This window comes from Zosterops lateralis (genome assembly GCF_965231275.1).
Source record: "Zosterops lateralis genome assembly, chromosome: Z".
In the NCBI taxonomy this organism is placed as follows: domain Eukaryota; kingdom Metazoa; phylum Chordata; class Aves; order Passeriformes; family Zosteropidae; genus Zosterops; species Zosterops lateralis.
This window is the reverse complement of record NC_139800.1, coordinates 4,218,705-4,244,589: the sequence shown is the minus strand read 5'-3', so window position 1 is coordinate 4,244,589 and position 25,885 is coordinate 4,218,705. Positions and strand designations below refer to the sequence as shown.

The 25,885-nt window shown below is 37.2% G+C and overlaps 1 protein-coding gene across 2 annotated transcripts; it reads right to left on the bottom strand.

Annotated features, from left to right (window-relative positions):
* Positions 1–1,816: 1,816 nt before the first annotated feature.
* LOC310922614 (zinc-regulated GTPase metalloprotein activator 1A-like) lies at positions 1,817–25,885 on the bottom strand. 2 transcript variants are annotated; one of them, XR_014592451.1, is made up of 15 exons: positions 25,752–25,885; positions 24,637–24,723; positions 23,693–23,789; positions 22,417–22,508; positions 21,275–21,334; positions 20,177–20,214; positions 16,697–16,743; positions 15,872–15,958; positions 15,027–15,071; positions 12,495–12,551; positions 9,711–9,762; positions 7,761–7,829; positions 7,592–7,657; positions 4,318–4,428; positions 1,817–3,641 (listed from the first exon to the last, which is right to left on the bottom strand). XR_014592451.1 is itself a non-coding variant. In XM_083883289.1 (15 exons), the coding sequence occupies exons 1-15, from the start codon at positions 25,852–25,854 to the stop codon at positions 3,568–3,570; spliced, it is 1,104 nt and encodes a 367-aa protein (XP_083739415.1). In that variant the 5' UTR covers positions 25,855–25,885; the 3' UTR covers positions 1,821–3,567. The 2 variants fall into 2 exon arrangements, 1 of the variants encoding a protein (XP_083739415.1); XM_083883289.1 differs by having other exon boundaries at positions 1,821–3,641; positions 4,318–4,447.

Below are 25,885 nucleotides of genomic sequence, written 5' to 3'. Positions count from 1 at the left end.
GTGTATATAATGTATATATTATTTATGTAACAAATTTGGATGCAATGTGAAGCTGCAGAGCAGTGCAGGGTGAGCAAAGCATAGCTATAAACACAAAAAAGCTCACGTGGACTGAGGAATAAGAAACAATGGACAGTGTTTGGGCCAGTGTTCCTGGTAGCAGAGGAAATGCCCCACAAGAAGAGGCAGGTGCTGCTGCTGTGAGCTCTGTAGGCAGCTGATCTCAGCAGCAGAGAAACAGGGCTGCTCAGGAGGACAGTAGGTGGCTGGGACCTCAGCCCTATCCATCCTGTCCCCTCTGGACACATCCTGCCTACAGGAGTTGGGATGGAACATGGACAACAACCTGCTCCAGTAGGTGGGAGGTTATACTATAAAGATTAAAAAGTAAGAATCTAATAAAATATTACCAAATTTAGAACTGCCTGCATTTTAAAGGGCATAATGAATTGAACCATGATCATCCATTCATCTTCCTGGGTAATTCCTGAAGATTAAACCCAACAGGTGATATAAACAAATGGCACAAGAGTGCAAGGATACCATTTTTGTTAGTTTCAAGTTTAACAGAGCTCATAAAAACATGTGGAAAATAGAATATCGTGGGGGGAAATGCTGCTTTGTAAAGTCTGTTTCTGTAGATATTTAATATTCATGAAGGCACTGGAGTGATCAAATCATTCAGTCACTGGGAATGTTGCAATTTGCCCTTAGAACAGAAACTCCTCTTCCTCTGCTAGAGAACAAACTGTGTGTGGTTTGCTGACATGATCTCTTCCTCCCTAGAGCATTGACTCTCTTGGTGGAGGGATTGAAGCACCATTAGTGGGAGGTACCTGGCTGGGAAATTAGCCCAGGTCTAGATGGCCATCATCTCTCCAGAGAAGGTGTGGCTGTGTCCCTGTTGGGACCTGCACAGGGAGAAGTGTTAATGCTTGTCTTCATCAGATCCCTCCTCACCCCAACCTGAGCATCCCCTGGCTGCCCCACCATCCACATCACAACCCCAAGACAGGGCTGAGTGCTGTCTGCCTGTCCCTTTCGCCCTCCTGCACCACCTCACTTCAACCCAATTCTAGTTCTCTGGAGAAGGCCGTCACAGCTCCCAGTAACACATATATTACAGTAATTTCACAGCTTTTACAGAGCTGTCATTGTTTTTCCTCCTCTTCTTGTTCTGGAACGATGCAAAGTCAAGGCACAGCACCCCAGGTTAGGCATGTAAGAACAGACCAGAAAAAGCTGATTAAATAAATACCCAAGAAATGTAACCAGTGGTCTTGTTGGAAGACCAGGATAAAGATTAGGTCCTTGGCATGTTTCCACTGCCATTATGTGTGAAGAGAACTGAGGACAAAGCACTGTGGCAGTGTGACAGCCAGCAAGAGGAGTACAAACTCCCATCCTGCTCAGGAGCTGCTTGCTCTCCATCCCAGTGGATGCAGTGAAATATGAAGGCAATTTGCAGAAGACAAGCAGAGACAAAGATGTGCATACTGACTGGATTCTCTGACATTAGCATTGCAAGCAGTGCAAGGAAAGTCCTACCAAGAAAGGTAAGTAGTATCAGCGTAAGCTATACAGAGTACAGAAACCCTTCTACTGCAACAAAAACCCCCAGTATATTGACAGTTACTATGGAAATTTTAGAGTGTGGTGGGTGAGCAAATATTAAAAGTAAGTATCTAAAATATGTTTCAAAAAATATGTAAGCCATCCATGTTTTATTTCCCTTATGACTTGTGGTTGAAGCTCTTTGTACTAGGTCTCTGAACTTTTTTTCAAACTGAAAGTTACAAACACTTCAGAGATTAATCACTCTAAAGAAAACAGAGTTCACACATTACATGAGGCATTTTTAAGGTAAGAGGTATTTTGATCACTTTTCCTGCGACAAACAGAAGGAAAAGCAGCAAAAAATAGAAATGTATTATCCACAACTTTAAATTTACATGATCTTATTACTCAATGAATAACAGAGATGGCACTTGACAAATCTCCATACAGGACTCTGTGTCATTTATACAGTTCAAAACAATGTGAGAACATTTACTAGATTTAAAAATTAAGAGTTCTAATTGCTAAAGGAAACAGTCACAGTATCACTCAGGAATACCAGCTCACTCAAATGCAACCAAGGTCTGCTAAACATAAAACAACATTATGTAAGTAGATGGTTTTCTCTTTATACCTTGTTTTAGTAAAAAAATTAAGCCCTGAAAACTACTTCAAGCTATCTAAAACTACTTTTAATGTTTAGGTATTAAGTCATGCCTGCTGATGTATCTGCTGGGAGACTAAGAGTTCTATGTTAGCTAAGATACATAGCTTAAACATTTTAATCAATTTGAGACACCAGCTCTGGGCAGTGAAAGATTAATAAATGTCTCCATCTTCAGCTCTTTTGAAAACAAATTCCAAACTCATAATAAAAGTAAAGTAAAAAAATTTAAGATTGCTGATAATGGCCAAGAGGTAATGGCCCTCTTTTCCTTTTAATGTTAGATGTGAGACAAGTAACACACTCCTAAATACTGAAAACAAGTTTTTACTTATTCAGACACATCACCAGGCATCCACAGCAAGCACTATAACTAAAAGTCCATCCTTCAGAACTGCATGTCCTAGAATTTTATTTGTAAACATTTTTAATTCTACATTATCTTCTTGCATTGACTCATTTTGCTTTCACACAGCTGTAGTTAAAATATCCCCTTAAAGCTAAGAGTTGACCAAAGAGTACTGGAGAATGCACAGGGCAGGAATTTCAACTCTAAACAGCAATGAGATAAAAGCTTCAGAGTAGGTGTTCAAAGTAGTGTCACAGAACCCCACAACAAATCATGTAGAGCAGCCTGAACACAGTGGAAATGTGCAGTCCTCAGCTTCCCAAACCCTGAACTGGCAGGGTCCTGGCCTAGAAGATGGAAGACTTCAGGTACATCTTTCAAACTGCTGACTATGTGACCCAACACTGCATTCAGAGCTGTTCTGTAAACAGCATTTACTCCATGTGATCTTGCACCTCTGCCACCTGTGTATTTTTAGTTCATCATACAACAGGTTTAGCAGCATCTGGGATGGGTGCATACATTCAAAAATCACAAAGCAAGGGCAAAGGGATGGAAGACAGTTTAACAGTAAACACTAAACATTTTTACTGCGATTACATCACTGGCAATAATCACTATTGCTTTATTCCCAGTGGAAGAGGAGGGTTAGGAGGAGAGAGCACTAGGCTTCAAATATGTTTCCCACATCCCTACAGTAATGCTTCATGGAGAACAAAACAGCCTTTTGCCTATCTGCATTTCTGCACAGTTACACGATGCTGCTGACACAGCTTCAGCCAAATCCAAAACAGGAGGATTGTGTTTGATTCTAGACCATAAGAGCTAATCTTTAAGCAGAAGGTCATCTGGAATTCTTAGGAAGACTTCACAGTTTAACTGTTGCATAAACTGCAAGAGGATAGAGAAAATAATATAGTCCATGCCATTCAGCCTTTTCTGTCACAAAATTCTTGCAGGATTAAAACAGACATTTAATCTTTTTTATAGTTTTATGTCAACTGTTTCCTTGTTCTTCTCTCACAGTAGCTATGAATACTTCTTTGATGGTCTCCTTGTCCAGGTTCCTGCCTGTAAAGAGAAATAAAATATCTAACTGTATTTTACAATGTGTTACAAAAAACCCACATACAAGTAGCTTCAAATAACCTAAGAAAATGTTTATATCATTATATCAGCCAGTGAGAATATCAGTATTAAAATTAAGGCAACAACAGACTTCAAACTACACAAATAAGGGAAAGGGGGGAAAGTAAGTTATTTTTGGTAATAAAACACTTTGCACAGCAAACAGAAATAAGCAGAAAATAGAAATACAGAACCACAGCACTGCAAATGTTTCAAACAAAACTGACTTTAAACATTTTAAAGCTTTAATTACCTTCCTTACACTTACTAAGTATTTGATGAAACATTCAAACTATTCCCATCACCCAATTTATAATTACAGATTTTAAAAATAACATTAAATATGCCAACATAATTTATGAAAGCTTAATATGTTATTGATATGATTTGGTTTGATTTTGGTGGCACTAATAGGGATAGTGCAGACTCCTCTCAGCTGCAGTTTTGAACCTCAGGAGGTTTTGATGGATAAACTGTCAGAGAGGGTTAAGCTGAACATACTCACTGCACTTATTTTGGCCAGTTTAGCCTGATTGCTTTTCACTGGCCAAATCAAAGGTCTGTGAAAAAACCACCAGATTCTTAAACTCAAGCAAGGAGATGTGTAATTTCTTCTTACCAATTAGGACCAGCCTGTTTGTTCTCTTTTCATCTTCTTTCCAGGCTACTGAAGTCTCTTCCAGGTCATAGAGCTCATGGACACCTTGGACTATCACTTGATGAGATTTGCCTTGAATAGATACCAGTCCCTTATCAGAAAGATAACCGTTAGGGTATATAAACAAAACTTTTAAAATAAAACGTGTAAGAGGGTGTATTGGTTTAAGTACAGATGGTGAGGTGCAATTCGTGTTTTCCTTTGAATTGAGAACCAAAATAGCCAGTTGCATGCAGGGATACACCTCTGGGAAACACACAGCCTTAAAAGTTAGAAGGAAGCCTGGGATCTTTTCTTTGGAGGGGGCCAGAGTGACTCCCAGGCCATGTCAGGGGATGATGTGCCCCCATCCCGTCCCAGATTGGGTTTTTAGCAGCTGGAAACACCCTGCTGTTCCCCTTTGGAGGCGGAGCTGGCCCAAGGCCTGACCATGAGCCTGAGCCTTTTCCCCAGCAGGGGAGGGGAGCCTGCAGCCTGCGGCCGCTCTGAGCTGAGCCCACCCTGGAGATTGAGGAGTGGGGACAAGAAGCTTTTCATCACCTCAGCTGCTCCAAAATCTGCCTGAGTTTTCCCTCATTCCCGCGGCTTTTGAAAATCCTGGCTGCCACCCTGGCAGAGTTCATGTAACCACCGCAGGACTGGGCATGTTTGAACTCTTTCCTGCCAACATGAAGCTTTTAAGACTTAACTCTTCCCAGAGACAGACGAGAGAGACAGAATGAACATAGAGAAGATCCAGCGTAACAGTCAGATGGAGAGAGTGAGTGGAAGATTAATTAGAGGAAGGATGAAAGAGTTGCTTGCTGGCTGGACTTTCTTGTTTGAGCTATGGAACTGAACTCTGTTGGTAGATTGTTCTTTAAATCGTGGAAAAATATGCATTTGGGAAGATCATTTGTGGATTTTTGAGCAAAGGTGTTTGTGATGGACTGTATGAGAAGCTCCCCCATCAGTGAAAGGAGTGAGAAGACATCTCTGTCCCTTGAGATGAGAAATCCTTTGAGGTTGCTCATCTTTAAAAGGTGACATCTCAGATGCCTGAGTTCCACGACCATAAGCAGCTTGGGAAAGTGCTCATGGGAGGAGACCACATGGAGGCAGGTTTTCCCCAGGCAGCTGTTTCTGTGAGAGTTCTGACCCACAAGAGAACTTTTCTAGGTTATTACTGGGAGAATTCCATGGTAAACAAGAGACTCCTCTCCTGAAGAATTGATGGAAGACTATATTTAAATGCTGAAACTGACTGAATGTCACAGGTTTTGTCTCTATGTTGTTTGTAGGAAAGTGAACATTTGTGGGGGGAGGAGAAGGGTTTTGAAAGTTTCATTTTTTTCCTTTCATTATTGTGTGTTAATAAACTGTTTACTTTTAAGTTTTAGCCTGTTTTGCCTTTTTCTCCCAAAATTCTATTCCCCAGTTGGTAAATAAAATTTGGCAAACGTGAAACCACCACAGAGGGGAAACAATACTTTCACTCTAGTTCAAGCAGGGAATAGTATTTCTGACAACTATTCACTTGCTCGTAAAAATAAACATGTATTATCAATCAACACATCTACTCCCAACACCCATTTTCACATCTCCTTATTTTGTTTAAGGCTAAGAATTACACTTTACCATACTTCGCCTTCTGTTCCTCATTTGTCACTACCTACCCTGCTCAAGCAAAAATTAAATGTCATCATCTACCATGCCTCTTTGAATACATATATGGTGTTTGACATGGAGTCCATGAAAGCCTGCCTGCCAACAAAATGATGTAAAATGAACAAAAAAGTTTGATTTCAGATTATCCAATTAAAGCTCTTAAGCTCAGTATATTTACTTTTTTGAAACAGAATCTCTGAATATTGGAGAAAGAATAAACATTTGTTTGTTAAAAAACAACTAGCAACAGACTTAGAAAGGATTACAGTCAGCATGAGTCCATTCACCTACATATCAAAAGCTTCATTAAAACAGTTTTCATCACTTCATACTACAATGTTCCAAAGTATTTTAGTGGAACACATTCTGTAAAATATGTCTTATGCTTCCTGGAAGCTCCTCCCAGAATTTACCCTAAACCAGGACACTTCCCTAAAGAAAGAAAGAGTAAAGAATATTTCATTAAATAGGTTTCCATTTGACCTATTAATTGGAATTCTATGACCATTAATGCCAAAGCAGTTATGACTGCAGATAAAATATAAATATAAAAGCAACAAACTTTGGAACCTGTTCTGTAATTAGCTGCCTGGGGTTAATTTGCTTTGGTGTATTTGTCTGTGACTGAGGGACAGCACACATCCTATGACGGGCCTCACATCTCATACAGAATTAGTTTGGTTCCAATGCTCAAAACACCGAAAATGTTCTTGTGCATGGCATTATTGCTTTTCAGGCAGCTTCAGATACATCAGTGGCTACTCTCTCCTATTTGTCAGGAAGTGGAAGATGAAGATACTCTAATTATAATGCTGAAAACGCAAGAAAACAACTTTCCTTCCAATAAAACTAGAATAATGATGTTGCTATCTATGACAGTCAACTGTTCTCAGGAAACAAACCAGAACTTTACTCTCTTATATTTCTTATGGCCTGGCAAATGACTGACTGGATTCCGGTTTTTTATTATTTACCTGGCTGCTTGGTATAAGGTAAATGAAAATAGATCTTGAATTGTCACTACTTCTCTCAAAACCAGGCAACTGAAAAATGTAGGAAGTGCCCATGAAGATGAACACTGTATATAAGCTGCATCTTTAAAACTAAAGCCTGACAACACTGTAAAAAGTTGTTAATTGTGGACCACAACCACTATTGCATCCTATTATGCCAAATTGAATTTCTACATACTATGGCAACAATTTTTAGTACACTTAGCAACCTAAAGGATTCAATCTACAGCATCCCTACCCTGGATATGTGAGATGGATGGTATCTTTCAAAGCAATGGAGGTGGAAAAGGTAAAGTGATTTAATTATCCATTGATTTTTAACCCTGCCACTGATGTTTGGGGACTGTACATCTGCCTTCTCCATTTAAAACAAGTAGGATCAATGTTTGCTCCTCTGGCAGGTCTCTCTTTCTGAGTTGTTTCATGGAACAACAACTTGCTGCTCTCCATTTCCCCTGCTCTGCCACAGTGATCCAGGAGCATCTTTGACAGGTCTGTAACTGACAGCACACTGCAGGTTTTTAGGTGCAAAGATGAAAAACACAAAACAAAGAAGCTGGTCATTTCTAACTAACCTTCAGTCTTATGACATCCATGGTGCACCCAGTCTTATCCTTCACATTCTTCTCCCATAGAAGATTCTATGAAGAGAAAAAGTTGTTTCTGTAAACAAAGTCACATGGGACGAGTTTCTATAAAAAGCCACAATGATTTTTTTTGAGTTGACAGTGATGTATTACTTACCTGAATAAAGAGATTTAAGTTTTCTTCTTTTATATTTCCTGGAACTTCAAATGTTACTGTAATTATAGCCTGCAAATAGAAAGATACACTTATTATTAGCACACTGAATAAACACCTCAACACAGTTATTTCAAAAAGTGTTCTTTATAACTTGGCCTCATAAAAAGGCAAGTATATGACAACATCAAACTTTAAAAAAAGATCTCTATTCCTGTTCTGCTCTGATTTGCTAAATTAAGCTCTACTTTTTATTTTTGTTTGGTTGTGCCCTTAGAGAGCATACACAATGCTTTTAACAGTTTAGTGCCATTAGCTGCTACTCTGTAATTCTTTGTAATTGTAGTGACTATTATGATCAAGCTTTCAAATATGGCTAAGAATGCTATTTTTTTTGCATATCAATCTTCATGACAATTCTATCAGACAAAAAATGATCAATATAGTTTTCATAAAAGGCAACCTGTACTTATAAAAGCTGTTTATAAACAGATTATGAAGGAATAGATTCAGAAAATAAAGATCTCTGAAGGTAAGTTTTGTTCCAAAGCAACCACCAGCTAACTGCTCAAGACCAATTATCAAAAGAAAATATGAAAATAAAGCATGTATTTTAAAATTAACAATTTATTTAAAGAAGAAATAATAAGTCTTATTTTTGTCACTATAACTTTTCAATGGTTTGGAAGAACAGAGAGAGAATTACTTCCTATGAAGCTTTCAAACCACTGCCTTCAGACTAGTCTAACTTAAGGAAAAAAAAAATTAAAGCAAGAAGCAGCAAATGTTTGTCTAATGACCAAGTAAACTTATCTAAACAACCAAGAGCTAACACTGTAAGCAGCTTCAAAACACAGCAAAGTTCATCGTGCTCCAAGCACAGTGCAGTTTGTTTCTGTTGACCTTCAACATGAAGATAAAAAGCACACTCTGTCATACAACAAGGACTTGCAGCCTACTGTGAGAAGTGTTCTGCACTCATTTATGCCTCAAACATCTCAACAATCATCTTAAATATGTGGGTGTTAAAATAAACAGAGATACTAACAATGAATTCTGTCAAATGGCTCCACACTACAAAACTAACAATAATCTCCTTAATAATACAAGGATACTATAACTCACAACATTCAAGAAGGTTTCTACTTAACATTTCCACCTACTTTAGGGATCTACATTGTTAGATTCAACAACTGAGCATATTTAAAATTTTGATTAAACAAAGACATTAAAACATTGAACACTGTCACTGTAATTATAATTAAGCATGAACTGATTTTATATTTAATCATTAGTTCCAAAATTAAATTATAATTGCCTTTTTCTGTTTTCAAGGCTAGTAACTTCACAGTTAAAATATGCAGTTCAAAAAGGAAAACACAGGCACTGTATGCATCATGCTTTAACCTGAAAATTAAATTTAATCATGGAAACTTTATGAAGAAAGCTCAGTTTCTAAGACACCTGAAAAAAATACTTCTATTTTTTGCAGCCACTGAGGGAGCTTGTGGGCTATGGGTGAACCTCACCCACCTAGGGACACCCCAAGAAGGACTGTGGCCCACAATTCAACCAGAGAGATTTTGTTTTGGACAGAAAACCTACAGGACAGACTGGCTACAAATTTAGGACTTGTTTCTGCAAATACCTAAAAAAAAAAAAAAAAAAAAAAAAAAGTTCTATTTGGTTCATTAATACTCTCCATGTGAATCAACAAATTGTATGACGGGAGCACTGGAAGCTTGTAAATTATTTTTGAAAGTGAGACTTAATATATCCATTTAGAATCCATCTACAACAAAGCACATTCCTTTTGTGTAATCTAGGTAATCTTCCAAATACCTCAGAACACGTTACTCCTTAACCAAAACCTTCTGAAACAGTAACAAAATTAGCAATATTGAACAGCTCTGGTGCTGCACAAACATCGAAGCAGTATTTTTTTATAATTACCTTATCTAAATGCTCATGTGTTGTCTTTACATGCTCAAGCTTCTTCTGCAAACTGAAAATAAGTAAAGTTAAATGTCACATTTGAGCAGGGTGGGCAAAAATATCATTATTAAAAAAAAACAAACTTCAAGTATTTAAATTTTAAAAATTCCAATATTGCAGAGCAAAACTGAAATATCAAGGAGAGACTCTATATTCAGAGTAAGTTTCAACAGTTAATTCAGATTTTAATCTCAAAATAGAAATGTTTAATTATATTTGATAATATAATTGATATTGTTGATAAAGTTAATTGTTTGTGTTAGAAAATTAGGGGTTTTAAAACATAAAGAGAATTATAGTCCTGATTTGCAGTATCTTCAGCTTTAAAAGCATTTATACTTCAATGAACACAACACCTTGATATCCTTTGTGAAAAAAAGGCAAACTACATCATTAAATCAAGCAAGAAAAAATAAACTAGAATTTATCAAGTTAATAGATGATTTTTTAAAAAAGTTTACAATTATTTGAAAATCAAGAAGAATGACAAAGCTGTTGCTTAAGAGAATGAATTCTGTAACGAAAATGAAATACTATATACCAGCTTCCACTTCTCAGCTGTACAGCTCACTTCTACTATGCAGTGTACCTGCCAACTTAAAACAGATACTCTCTACTCAATAAAGGAACTTGGGGACTTCTTTTGTAAACTAATATTTAGGGTCTTACTGCATCTTTTTGTGTGACAACACAAAATTGTACTGCAGCTTTAGATTTCACATCCACATCTGCCTTGATTAATCAAGATAGCACAAAATTTCTTCAAATACTGTTTCTGTTTTCTCTCTGTATTGTGAATAACACACAGGAAAGAAATACTGTAGCACAAGTTACTGTGAGGCTCTCTGGCACTTCAGAGAAGACTGTCCATAAAAATCCCTCCCCTAATTTGATGACTGTAAAATTTTAAGTAGCCTTTATGGTGAGGAAAAAAGGCACTGTCTGCTACACAAGTAACATTTTACATTCCTACTTCTCCTATTTCCTTTGCTTTGCTGTCTTGTTCTCATATTGCTCTTCACAGAATCCAGGATTCATGATGTGTTTCCTGTGACTTCAGGGTATATACAGACTACAAGGTTCTACCACACATTCACATCAAACAGCTTCTCTATCTGTCTGCTGACAGAAATCCTTCCTGCAGTATGCCATTAAAAGAACAAATTTATTAATGTACTGGTGTGTATTTGTGTTCAAGCAGTGCTGGATGCAAAGAGTTTTTCTGCTCAGGTGATGGCACTGAAACCACCACTAATATTTTATGTACAAACTTCTGAATCTAGAAAACAGAAACAGGGTAAGCAAATTTGCTGTGCTGAGCTCAAACATAAACAAAAAAACTAAACCTTATTTAAGTAGTCTACAATCTTCTTGCTGCTTTTAGAATTTGGCTTTAAATGCATTTTAGTGTTTCCTGTTTTAACACCAAATATTGAGAAGCTCTGAAGTAACTTCTCCCTGAGTGAGACAAGAGAGAAGATGAGACTGAGGAAAGCAACAGATTTTTTTTTTTGTCAGCTCCTTGAGAACTTTCTCAGATCTGTGGAGTGCAGCAAACCAGTAAACCTTGCAGAACACTACCTAATATTACAAATAATCAGATCTAACTGTGAACTGCTGTTATCAAGAACAATCCTTTTCTGGTTCACATCTTTTTACTCTTTTATCTCTGTTGTGTCTCTCCAGCATGAGTCAATTCTGTCAGCTGATCCATTGTAAGAATGTGGAACATGAGTTTATGATCTGGCTTACAAACTAATAGTTATCTATTAACTCTAAAGGATGTATCAGCCTCCCTTCCATCCCTTTGTTTTGGATCCCTAGTTTGGTATTTCCCTGATGCTGCCATTGGTAGAAATCTTGAAACAAACACTACAGTATTTCAGTGATCAGACAAAAGCCAGTGCCAGCAAAAAAAAATACCAAACCTATCATTTGATAATATCATACCACTTCAGAGGGAAATCTCACAAGCACATATGATCTAATAGACGTTACTAATGTGCATGTCCTGCAATTTCTCCCTACTGTGAATACGGAATTTGCTCCATTCCACTATCTGAAGTGAAAAGTCTGTATCCAGGAAGAAAACTGAAGCTGATACTGCCCTCCTTTTCCCTCCTTTCCTTTATGGCTGCTCCAGTACTCCTCACTCCCTTTGCTGTGCTGTGCACACACAATGAACAGAAAGAACTTTTCCCCTTCCTTCCCATTTTACTTGTGCACCCATCCAGGATGCTGAAACATGCATCTGGCATTAAAAATCCTCAGGAATGAGAAACACAGTGATCAGAATTTGTAGAGCCTTTGTTTGCTGTGGAACCTCAATACCTCATTCTTTTCTATGAAATCTAAGGGGGAGCCTCCATTGCATCATGGTATGAAGAAGAAAAACTTTGAAATGCTTCGAAAGAACCAGAAAAATGTACAAATCTACTCTGATATTAAACCAAAACTTGAGTTTTGGGGGAAAAAAGCCAACCAACCACACACACTCTGGCTCATTGAATTTTATAAGGTCAAAAAGGTTTTTGCAGCCATTTGAAGAAGAAAATAACTCCATCTGATATCACCAAGTATAAAGCAGTAATTTTTAAAATCTTGACTGTCCTGGTCTTGACAGGACAGACTAAACTAGAATTTCTAACAGAAACTCAGATGCAAACTTGAGCCAGGATTCCAGTGTGATTGTTTCATACACAGATAATTTTTTAACAGAAGACAGCGAAATGATCACCATACCTTACTCCAGATAGACTGTCAAAAGCATGTAGGTCCAAGACATTAGAGAGATCAACTCTAAAGAGAGGGAAAAAAGAAAGCTTTGTATTTTGATGTATTTAAATGTCAGGTTTTAAAGGTGATCACTGAAGCTTATTTGTCTTTTCTTGTCTATCAGATTAATGCCATTAATACTTAGCCTTATTTTTGGATATCTGTGGTTGGTACTGTCTTCTACAAGGAAATGCTGTATTTATTTACATGATAACACATAAGCAGAGAAACAAAATTTTTAAAAATACAGTAAAATACAAGGTATTTCCAAAAATATTATAAAATCCCTTATACTTATGGATGTCTGAATAATAAATTATTTTCCCTTAATGAGAAATGGAACCTTGAGCCTCTTAAGGCAGATACAAATCCCTGGAATATATGTAGCTTATACTGACACACTGTTAGCAAATGAAACTGAAACAACTTTATGAGCCAAGCACTAGTACTAAGAATTTCAACTCTACAATTTGAAACAAATTAAAAATGCAATACAGAATAACCACCACTGATCATATCTGCTTACAAGAATGGCTACCTATAAACTTGCCCATGAAACTTTTCTTCACAAAGCAATACAGACTACAGATTCCACTGCTAATAGAAACTGACAGCTTTTCAGATCCAGTTAATGACGTGTGGCTAAATAAAAAGGAACATGAGACATTAAAAAAACCCACCTCTGGAATACAACAAAAATCACTAAACTTTTACATTCAGCAGTAGTTGTACCAAGCAGCTTCTAAGTTCCATTTATAATGGAATTTACAAAAAAAAATCTGCATAAAATTCATTACCAGTTCAGTGTCATTTGTTCTCAGCAGTGCTCTAAAAAATCACATAGTAACCCTCCCTTTTAAATGTGGGCTTTAGAGGAACAACTCTTCCTTAAAAAGGGTATGTCATAAAACAAAATGACAATAAATTACCTTTGTGCTTATTTCACATTTGGAATATTTAATAATGGAAGAGACTCTATGTGTTGATTATGGAAGAATATTTACAAGTAAAAAAAGATTCATCATTGAGGACTGATTCTGAGGCCCACTTTATCTCATATCCAAAACAGTGTTAGCTGGCATCAGACACCATACAATATGCAGAGATCACATGTTGGATCTCTCCCTAATGGACATTTAAAACACAAATAATGTAGTTTAGTATCTTCTTCAAAATTGGTCCTATCTGATCACCAAACAACAGCAAGTATTTTTCTCTACAATTTCCAACCACATTTGCCAATAACTTTAAAAACCCAAGTATCTTTTATTAAGGTTATGACTGTTACCTTCCCTTTAAATTTGCTTAAACTGAAAACCTGTATTTTATGAACGTTGACCACAATAATCCAATAATAATTGATGTAAAAGTGCACAAATCAGCAGTCTGGAAGACATACTGCTCTCCTAATGCAAGTAATATCCATTTAAGTCCTTATTAAAGAAGAAATCTGAGTCAGAATTTCAATTAAAAATAGGAAAAAACAGTGCAATAATTTTTCTTGTTCTTGTAACTTCCTTCCACTGCTTTCAACGTCATTTTGTAAGAATAACTTATTTGCAACAGCAAGGAGAACAATATTTAAGATGACACAACAGATAGAAAACACTGTGGTGCACATGACCAACCATTAGCTCAAAACCAACATGGCCTTGCAAGCTGCTCTTCAGTCACAAGGTTGGTTGGCAGTGTATCTCTGTGGCCAGGAATGCCAAGGGTGTCCTGAGGTGCATTAGGAAGAGCACTGGTGGCAGTTCATGGAAGAGAGACCCTGTGACCCCAGCAGTGCATAACCCTGCCCATCCTGTCAGCTCTGGTGGGGCTGTGCCCAGGTCTGGGCTCCTCAGCACAGGGAGCTCCTGGAGGGACTCCAGGGGAGGGCAACAAAGATGTTGAGATAGCTGGAGCACCTCACTCATGAGGAAAGGCTGAGGGAGCTGTTCAGACTCAAAAAGATGACTGAGAGGGGACCTCCTCAGGGTACAGAAGTACCTGAAGGGAGGATGTCAGAGGATGGACCAGGCTCTCAGTGCTGCCAGGCAACAGGACAAGAGGGAACAGGTAGAAAATGACACACAGGAAGCACCACCTGAACCTGAGCAAGAACTACTTGGCTGTGTGAGTGACCAAGCACTGAAATAGACTGCCCAGAGAGGCTGTGGAGTCTCCCTCGTGGGGGATGTTCCAGAACCATCTGGACACAATCCTGTGTCATGTGCTCTGGGATGACCCTGCTTGACAAAATGACCCACCGTGCTCTCTTTCAACCTCACTCATTATGGCATTCTGTGATATGAATACCAGCAAAGAAAAATACAAATTAAAAATACATTTTTACTTCCCCAAATTTTTTTTCTGAATGCTTATTAATAAAATAAATATTTTATTTAATATTTCTAATTCAATAATTTTCCTTGAATAAAGCTGATTTAATAGAACACTTTAAACTGTCACAAAAGAAGCAGGATCTAGTACCTAGTAATAGTGGCCATTTAATACCTTGATCTTTGCGTCTCTAGAATTTTAACAAGTCCATTTATTGACCTAAAATAAAACAGAAAAATCACTAGTTAGATGAAAAAATATATATATTGTTTGAATATGAATATGCTCTGATATATTGTTTGAATATGTTAAGCATGGACATCATCATGTGAAATAACACCCCAGCTCTGTTATCAGGTTGTTAAATAACTATCAGATATGAGTTATTTGGTTTCCACTAAGGAACTTCACAAGTTCTGATAAGATACCACCAGTGAGAACAGCGTTTTCCTATCCAAAGCTATTCATGATACACTCTGCTCAGTCTAAGCATTTTTACTTTCCTATTTCAAACAACTAATACAGTTTTAAATATTTTAATGTTTAATTTGGCTTATCATGGTATTGATAGAAAAAGGCAATGTCTTCAATCATTCATTTAATTCAGACCATTGGTTCTTTTGCTCCCATTATAATTGTGTGGGATTTCCTCCATATAACTTTTCATTTCCTAGTGAACTCATATTTACCAGTAGATTTTTTTTTCCACTTCTGCTAATTCTCAAAAATGGCAACAGTTGCTCAGAAACACAAAAACAAAAACACTGAAGACAAAGGCCTGTCCTTAGTAAATAACATTAAATCTTACCTAGAGACACAAAATGCTAAGATCATGTAAGCACACAGAAGTACTGGAATACCTCTAGCAAGAGGCAGTCTCTTTTCCCTTATAAGTTTATCCATTTGTGTCAATCTAATAATGAGATCTAATTTTTATTTTAGCAGCAGTAAAGAAGTAACCATGATTAAATTAATTTTTGAGGCACTACAGTGTTACAGTTATGCCAGAAGTTTCATACCTCACAGATGTTCTGACTTTATTCAATTCTTCCTCTGAAACCAAATCTGTTTTATTGATGATTATAAGATCAGCTAATGCAACCTGCCTGTGTATTAAGAAAAAAAAAGAGAGAAAAAGACATCACTAACAAACAAGTATTTTATCTGTAAGGCAAAAACATTATCTCTCCCATGGCCCCTAAAGATAATATGAACATAGTACAGAAGGGCAAGCAAGCAATAATCAATTTAGAACATCATGATCAATGACTAAAGCGCTACTGACTTTTCCTCAATATATTCTGTGCCCTAATAGATCAAATCAAGGCTTGCTAGATTCTTTTATTTCAGGTTATTTTGTTTGTTTGTTTCTTTGTTGGCATTTTTTATGTCATGTAATCCAAAGTGCTTAGTGATTTAGCAACTTCACAAATCCCTGTTTGCCTTGCATGTGGTCCTTGTGATGTGACACTTGAAGTCTCTTTGCTTTATGAAGACTTCAATTGTTACAATTACCCTTAATTATTGTGGCTCAATATTTATTAAACAGTTATTCCTCTGTCTCAAGTTCGGCTTCAAGCATGATAGACCCTAACACACAACTTTTAATTCCCCCAACACAGGTGCTTCTCATTCAATTAAATAAAATCCCATCATTATTAAAATAGAAGAGTCAGTTCTTTGCAGAAAGATCAAATGAAACATGAAGTTACTTTTCCATATTTTACCTCATCACATCAATCTACCTCAGTTTAAGCAAAGCAGGAGGAAAAAGCCCTATAAAAGAACCCATTTCCAACAAACTTTTATACAGTGCAATTCCTAACTTGATTCTACATCCATACCGAGATGCTTCATTGATAAGGCCTTCTGGCTTCTCCTCTGTCAAGTGCTAAACAAAAATTAAAAGAATTGGATTAATCATATTCAAATTAGATTTAAATTAATTTTCAATTAAAGAAAGCCAAACTGAACTCAGCTGAGGTCTGTTTTACAACAAAGTATTGAGGAAAATGGCATCTAGAATCTTTCTGTTAAGTGACGGTGAAAAAATACATTTATACATTCACCATTACAGAGATTTATCATTGCCTTAAAGCAAACTCTTCTAAATAATTTTATTATTTATAATGCCAAAGAGTTGGAAAACTTTATAATATTTATTTTAATTATTTTTCAGCTTTATAGTGAAGTAGAAAAGTCACCATGACATACAGTAACAATGAAAAAATATATCAGGAAGAAAATTAAGGCTCAGTAATTTTACAAATGAGTGTGAACTCAACTAACTAACAAAACACAGACTAGGCTTACAATGCAGCATTTTATAAATGTAACTTCACACTCTTTTTCTCTGAAAGGCTGTACAAGACAAACTGTACTTTGACAGTAGAAACTAGTAACTTTTTCCAGGTTTGTGTGAATAAATCACTACTCTTTGGCAAGTTTGTCCAAGATCAGAAGCTACAGGAGTTTCAGTATCACCTCCACTTGTCTAGTGTCTTCACAGAACAATTAGTAAAAGGGAAAAAAAGACCTGCATCTCAAGCAGCAGGATAACATTTAGGAACACAAAGTCTTATTTAACTTAGGCACACCAACCCTGAAGCAGCAAAGGTCTAGCTACAAGTTATTTTCTGCCCACTGTGCCATGGAGGCAGCAATCTCTAGGAGAGAAATGTCACAGACATCTGAAGGAAGTAAACTTCAAACTGATGCTGTAATATTAGAAAGGACTTGCTTGCATCTCTGGGAAGGTTAGAGTCCTGTGCATTCTCTCATCAGCTCTAAATGTACCAGGAATATTACTTTAAAATCTCCGTTTCCAGTTATAGAAATACCAAATTAAAAGTGGAATCAATTCTCATGGGAAATATATACATTATTAAAAACCTAGAAAACTTTCTTTTCTTCATTGGAATTAACAGCCATCTAATAGTATTTTACTTGAAAAAAACAAAAATAGGTTATTGCATACCATGAGTCTACCATGTAAAAAGAAACAATACTATTTCCTGATTGTGCTCAACCTAAACAGGGCATAACAACAAGATGACTCTCAGGAACCTCTCCTCTGACCTTTTTTTTTGTAATCTTCTGTGTACTGATTTTACTCAATTAATCTTTAGGTGTGTAGCCCTGGAAAGAACAAATGTCAGTAGTCCAGATATAAGGTCCTGGAAGCTGAGGACTGTAACTTCCAACTGTTCAACTGTTTGCCCTCAGTTTAATCTTTCTGATTTAAGAAATTAGTAAGATTGCTGTGTGACAAACCTGTTAGTATGATAACCTATGGTATCAATTACCACCTCAGTTTCAGTTTGGCTGGCTGGTCACGGGGATGTTTGTCAGCTTTTCTTGTGATGGGTTGGCTCTTTGAAGCATGACAGACTTAAATTGCTGCCCATTATCTCAATGTCATTAGCTGTATGGCTTTCAAAGTTCTTTAAATAATAAGCAGCTGCAGAGGTCAGGCTTTGCAATCAGAGAAACTAAACAGGTTAGCAAATCCTCTTACACAAAGCAAAAGTTGTTTACTTAGTACACAACTGAGAAAGTCTGAAGTTCCTACTACTCTGAGTAGATGTCAGTGTTTTACTGATTAGATAATGTATGTTTTCATTGGGTTGCCAAAGGTAACAGTGGATGGAAAATTTGAATGTTTCAAAACATTTTTGTGTTATTGTATTACTTGAAAGTCTAATATTAAAAAACTAATTTTCAAACAGTAATAATTTAGTGCTGCTGCGTGCAACACAATTGTGTTCTAATATTAAAAAACTAATTTTCAAACAGTAATGATTTAGTGCTGCTGCGTGCAACACAATTGTATTTGCTCTAAGACAATAATTCAGCATTGCATGAAGAAAAAGATAAACAGAACACCATTTCTGCAACAATAAAACACATCTGAATTAGTATGAGGAAACCCAGCTAACAAGGGGCTGACCTAAAACATGATATGAATTCTAGGGATAGCTGAGCTGATTTGGAAGACAGTTCCTGCTTGGAAAAGCAAATCACCCCCTTCCCCTCACTCTTCTACCAACTTCTCCACAAAAGTTCTTGCAGAACACAATCAATGTAACTTGCCAAACTGGCTTGCTATGAGGTTAGTTTTGTTCTGTTCCAGTCCAACACAAACCAGTGAGAGGACAGTACTGCTACTCTTTTGGTAAGTCAGCTATCAGATAAGCACAAATGAAAGGAGAAACCCAGGTAATCCAAACAACAACAACAAAAAAAGTCTTAAACAGAAAGAATCATTCTCTTATTTTTAAACCATTATTCTTCAGTTCTCTGAGCCATCTGCAGCCATTGTAAATGCAGAAGCATTAAAAACACTTCCATGGCATGAAATATTTTTATGATTAAAGAACTCTTTCTTATGGTCACTTTTTTTTTTTTTAATCCTGCAAAAATCAATACCCAATCTAAGTAGTAACCTCCTAAGCTATAAAGTTGCAAATTTGTTATATTTACACCCACCTATTAAAAAAAAAAGGCTGAATTATTTGATTTAATCACAATTTTTGCTGACCTAAGCTCACTGTTATACATGTCTGTTCTTACACTATACTTCATATACAGATTACTGTAATACCTGCTTTTTTTTGTCTGCTTCCATGTAACATTTTAACGTGAAGCAGACAAAAAAAAAATTACCTGTGCTGTCATTTTTCCCCACCACAGCTGCCATTACATCAGTACCCTACCCAGTGCAAGCCCTAACTCAATTGTTACCACACTGGTATAAAACATCTGTTCTTATACTCTCCTTTCAAGTAACACAGACCAGTGACCAATTTCTCCATTGTTTCTACAGTAATTCAAATGCCTACTTGGATTAAAAGCAAGATTCCTGTAGAAGGAATCAAGCATTTAGCTGTAGGAGACAGAAAGAAACTTCCAGAGATACTGAAGGGTTTGATTTGCAACCTTGGAGAGGCTTGGATTGAACTGATAGTAGGGGTACAAGGACATTAAGTAGAGAAACTATAAACTTATGCTCCTATAATTGCAAATAAGAGTACGCCTTAAGTAAGTAGGAAACTGTATTAGCTAAGATGGTGAAGAGTTTTATGTAGTTTTATAGAGGCAACCTGACAACTCTTGACAGAATGCTGCTGTGTCTGTAAGAATCTGAACTCCTGGGAATATCAGTACTTCCCTGTGCCCATTCAAAACACAGTAATAATGAAATACATCCACTTTCAATGTAAGAATGACAGCTACTGTTAAAATTAATTAATCCACATGAACATTACTGCAATAGTTGTTCTAATGCTGCCATTTTAAATCATGTGACAAATCGAGTAACGTACCTGCAATCCATGCTTTGCATCAACAACAGACACAATACCTAAAAGAAAACATTAAAATGGAATAGAGACATGATGAAATCAGCTGACAGTTTAACAACTTGCAAACCTGCTGTACAAAGGTAATGATATCAGCACATTTACAACTAGCTATAATAAACTAAAGCTTCAAAAGTATCTGAAGGTTAAACTTGTTACCTAAATATTTTTTTTATTCCTTGTCATATCTGTGGTAGTAAAACGTCAACAGAATCAGGTGAGATAAATTCTTCTAAAGTAGATGCCTGATCTTCCATGAGAGGAAGTTGCCTGAGTTATGCTTTTACAGAATATTGAAACAAATTAAGGGACTGACTGACATATGCAGCCATTCTAATAGTAAATGACCAGGAATTTGGAACTCTCTGGCAGAAATTCAGAAAGTTCTTCCTTACTGGACTCAAAGTTTCCTTCCCTGGCTAGATGAGTATTTCACATACTGGCCAAAATGTTAGTAGGCCATTTTTTAAGCCAAAAATAGTCTCTTCCCTACATTAAAAAAAAAAATCTTTCTTAAACTACATATAGTGATGAATGATTTTTCAGTAATCTCAGGTTTTTATAGGAGCACAGCAAATATTAGAGCCAACAGGTACAACAGGTGAAGAAAGCAGAAAACAAAAGGCACAAACATCCAGGTGTTGACAAGTTATGAATTCAGAAGAATAGGAAGCCCTTTAGGAAACACTACATTGCAGGAGAAGGTGGGGGGTGGGGAAGAAAGAGGAAAAAAGCATGCTGTAATATTAGTCCTAAATGAGGTTTAATAACATCTAGCTAATGAAATTTCTTCACCCTTAAATCACAATCAAGAGCTGTCCATATGTGATCCCTTAGAAAAGCATTACACAATTTTTGTTGGATTTAACAAGATGAAACATCTCACCAAGTACATAAACAAGCATCAAAATAATCTGTGATCAAATCTGGCAGTGTGAAAACCAAGTTCATGCATTTCTAACATCTTCTGAAACCTTGCCTTAAAATATCAAGAATACATTACTCCATCTAAACCCAGATAAGAAATGCCAACACACAGGAAAACAAGCTTGCACTTCTTACCATCAAGATAGATGTCACTTCCCAGCTCAGAATCAATCCAGAACATGGAGGCCACAGCTCCTAAGAAGTGCAGTAAATATTCAGTTGCAAAATTCAGATTTTTCCAGTAAAATATATACATTAAGGTATTTCATAGAAAAACTGTATTTATAGTGCTAACAATGAGATCAGCAACTAAAGTCATTACAACAGCTAAAACTGTCCACCTGAAGTGATAAGATGCAGTTCTTCAACACCACTCTATATTAGATCCAAATACCTGTCAGTTGTTCTTGTGCTTACTCATGCAAGATATAGCAGGCACCACAACTTGAAATTGTTTTCTGGTATCTATTGATTTTTTTTTCCAAAAAGCTTAACAGTTTTCCAATTTGACTCAAACAGAATTTGTGTGTAACAGAGGCCAAATCAATGTCCTGTCTTTTGAAGAAAATTACTTTATAATGACAACTATTTAGCTTTGAGCTGGAAAGCACCAGTCTCCTAAAGGGGAAACAATTGAATTTCTGATAAGAATTTCCTTCCCTCTCCATCTACAACAGATTTTTAATGTGAATGGTTTAGAAAAAACTGTTTTGGATAGCTATTCCTAACATGAGCTCAAGTTTAAACACCTTTTTATAATAAATACTACCAAAGAGCATAAAAGGATTTTGTAAAATCTCTTATTGCTCTTTAAGAAGAATGTACTAGTGTGTTTAACAATATATTTTACAACTTCACAAAATATAAGGCCTATCACAACCAGTGCAACAATACAACACAGGGTAACTATTCAGACTTTAAAAGAAGGAATGTAGAACACCAGAAGTTTACTGAAAACTACTATGTAGTTTTCAGAGTCTGATTCTCTTTGCTAAGCCCAGCGTCTCCTCTAAATGGAAATACATTTTAGCTGGATTTCTGCAAAGCTTTCCATTAAATTTAGAGCAAAAGTTCAACAAACAGAACCCAGCCAAACACTCAACCTCCTATTTGCACCTTAACCAATTCACTGGAGTCAATACAACCATCAAAGCCTAGGTGCCTGACAACTCACCCCTTTGTATTACAACTCTCCAAGTGAACTAACTGGTGAGCAAATAAGCACTTCATAAAAACAGAATAATTATCATGGTTATGAAAATTGTAAGGTGAACTACCTGGATCTGCCAAACCAGTTGTTTCTAACAATATATAGTCAAATTTTCCTCTCCTTTGCATCAGGTTCTCAATTGCTTTCACACCATTGTCCCTGTAAGAAGAAACAATTAAAGCTGAGAACAGAGAAAACAAGCTAAAGCATGTATTTAAATCTATCTTCTGAGGCAGAACACAGTGTCAGTATCATCAAAGCAAAAGTTCTAAGTCAGGACATCTGCAGACTTACAGTCTACAATGAAAATTTAGTTATCTGCAGGTATAGTAATAGGCAAATTTTAGTTTTCTGTTTCATTTTAGTCTGAAAATAGTATTTGCCTAATCCCACCAGGTGAGTTAAAGATTTGTTTTCAAACACTGAACAACCTGTAAAGGACAGTAGGGCTTTGTAGGTGCGTAACTATCTGGTTTGGCAGCTGATATTGCAGAACAAGGGGTGAGGTAGAAGTGAAGCACGTTGCCCTGCCTTTCTGCCTAACCCACACCAAGATTAACATGTGCCATTTACTTAAATTAGAGCTGATGAAGTCAGCCTGAAGTAGAAATATTTATAAAACAAACAAATGCATATAAAACATAGCAGCAGGACACTCAAGAACAACACAATCCAGTAAGATCCTCTGTTTTCCACTTACTACTTATTACTATTTAAGGCATAAAACCAGTTCTCTCAAATTTTCAGGACAAACAGGCCATGGACCCTTATTTACAAACTTAGCACAAACAATTCAGCATTGAAACAAAGAGGGTAAAAAACCTATTAAAAAAACCCCACATAGTCTCTTGCTTTTTAACAAGACCATCAGCTTACAGATTTGGATATTGTGTTTCATTAGGTCACAAAAGGTTTTCCATTTATCCTTTTTGATGAATACAATATTGAAGCAGTAACTAATGTACAAAGAAAGAAGAAAAGTAGGTATTTTGTGAGGAAATTGGGAAACCTGAGTCCTAATTCCAGCCCACCTGAATCTTCATCTCTCTACATGGAAGCATATAATACTAACAACAGAGGGGCAGATCCCAACCCTACAACACCACAGGGATGTTTAAGTTGGTATTTAGATTACATTGTGAAAGACACCAAGTCCAAATCCAGTAAGGCAGCAACAGAAAATAAATTCCTACCTCCCACATTCCAACTGTTGTTTCATCTGACAAAAGAAAGTCTCAATCAATTCTACCACCAGTTTCAGGAATCAAATCCTGGATGGATTCTTCCTTCCTCAATTCCCCACAATATCCACTGTAGGAACATGTACAACAGTCCTGACTTACTTCACTGAACAGCACAAGCAGCCATTTCTGAGCTCCAGCCACTCCTCATAGAGTTCTCCTCCTTGACTGATTGCCAGAGACTTCTCCAAGGCACTTCCTGAAAATAAAAGCAGTGCTATATTTTTAATCTACAATCTCGCATGACAATGCCTGTAAGAAGAGACATGTGGATTTCACTCTTTTCTCCAGAGACCATGCTTCTGACACGTTCTTAAGACATTTTTATTTTCCATTTTATGAGAAATTTAAAAGCCAAGACAAAGCTGATTCCACAAAGATCAAACCCCAGTGGGTGATGGGACATCATGTGTGCCACAAACTCTGCTGAAAGAAAGGGACACCAGCCTGTGCCTCCAGCTCTGTCTGTACATTTTATTTTAGGCTCTTTGACCAGAAAAGTGAACACAGACAATCGTTCACCACTTTGCTGATGAAAACAAACAAACAAAAAGCCCCCCACCAACACAGTGTAAACAATGCAAGCTTCTGACTATGGTACAGATATGAAATTATAACCAGAGCAATAAAAAATCCTGAAAGCAAAGAGGTCAAAGAACCACAGTCATCAAGCAAACATCTCCCCATTTTCTCGGTCCAGGATAATTAGTGATCTGCAAATGGCTGAGGGGAAAGGAAATAAAAGAAAAAAATTATCTACCAATATATTATTTTAATTTCTATTCACTTGAAACTGAGTGGGACAATTGGAGGTATAGCACTTCCAACAGGGTTATTATTTACTTTACTCTGAGGGCCTACATTTATGTCCAAAACAGCATGTCACTGTTCTATGAAAACCAGCAAAAAGACTTTCTGTCCTTCTGAAGAATATAAAGTATATATAATTTCACTAATGTGTTTAAAATTACAACAGTCTTGGTTTCCAGCAGTTTTGTGTATTGTCATTTTGTGGCAAAAAGAAAGGTTTCTGCACTTTTACATACCTTCTCCAAATTCATTCAGAATAACTGCTATTCTTTTATTATGCTGTTCTGTCAGTATGTAATTCAGAAGAGTTGTTTTTCCAGCCCCTAGAACACAAACCATATTTCTATTAAAGTGTTAAAAAGCCCCACATAAACGTTTAAACAAAAACTAAATACTGCTATGCCTACACATGCACACTTCAAGAAAATCTATTCTAAATAGGAGTCTTCATTCTGGTATCCCACATTCCCTTCTAATGATGTAGGAATTAATCTGTAGCCATATCTGACCCCATAGAACTATCAGGACATTAAATCTCAGTTTAAATGACTCACAGCTTTTTCATTCATTAAGCGTCAGTACTTGACACACTTACAAGTTCCCTGCTAGCTGGGAAGTCTTTTCCTACAAAACTAACTTTTGTGCTTCTCTTAACAAAAGGCACACTCAAGTTTCTCCCTCTTTCTGACTTTTCAGACCAGTTCTGCCACCAGTAACCACAGGTGTGCTACTAACTGCCCTTAAACGGGGCATGGTTAAAAAACGTGTTCAGGCCCTCTGCGACACCATCTCAGGAGCAGTTTCACCCCACGCACGTTAAAGTTAAATTGTTAAAGTGGACGGGATTATCTTGTCCAAACCAGGTGAGCACTGCAACTAGGGAACCTTCATTACTTGTCCTTAAGAGTTTGGCTTTTTTTTTTTTTCTTTTTTTTTTTTTTTCTGCAACAGTGCAATGCAGTACAAAGTTACAACTTTCAGAACAGCGACGGCGATCCTAAACCTAACCAGCCCCTTACTGTCCATAACTGCACACTGGTCGAGGGGAAAAACGCCGATCCTCACGTTTCTCAGACCGCAACTCAGTCTGAAAACTGAGCCAAATTTAACTGAGCCAAACGCGCTGCCTTATTCTGACTATTAACTGGCAAAGAGCCGCCTCTCAATCCTGACCGGAACGCTGGAAGCAGGGAGGTAAAACCAGCACCAGGTGCTGCTCGGAGCGGCCCTGGAAATCCCCCGGAGCGGCCGGAGCTGCTCCCCCGGCCCGTGTGGAGGCGGCCCCCGCCCCGCAGCCCGCCCGGGCCTTCCCTACAGTCCCCGCCGTGCGCCGCTCCCGCTCCTCGCTCACCCAAGTATCCCGTGATGATCGTCACGGGGATCTTCCCGCCGGGGCTGCCGTCGCTCTGCTCGGCGCCGATGGGCACCAGGTCGGGGCAATCCTCGTCCTCCATGAGCGCGGAGGGCCCGGCCCGGCCCGGACAC

What these genes read in the sequence shown, in the direction of transcription:
- LOC310922614 (XM_083883289.1), bottom strand. Translation starts at nt 25,854, where the DNA reads ATGGAGGACGAGGATTGCCCCGACCTGGTGCCCATCGGCGCCGAGCAG. An exon ending in AAGTGACATCTATCTTGATG is followed by an intron (nt 20,215 to 21,274) that starts GTAAGAAGTGCA and finishes GTTTTCTTTTAG; the next exon opens with GTATTGTGTCTGTTGTTGAT. An exon ending in AAACAGGCTGGTCCTAATTG is followed by an intron (nt 3,642 to 4,317) that starts GTAAGAAGAAAT and finishes TTCTCTTTACAG; the next exon opens with GCAGGAACCTGGACAAGGAG.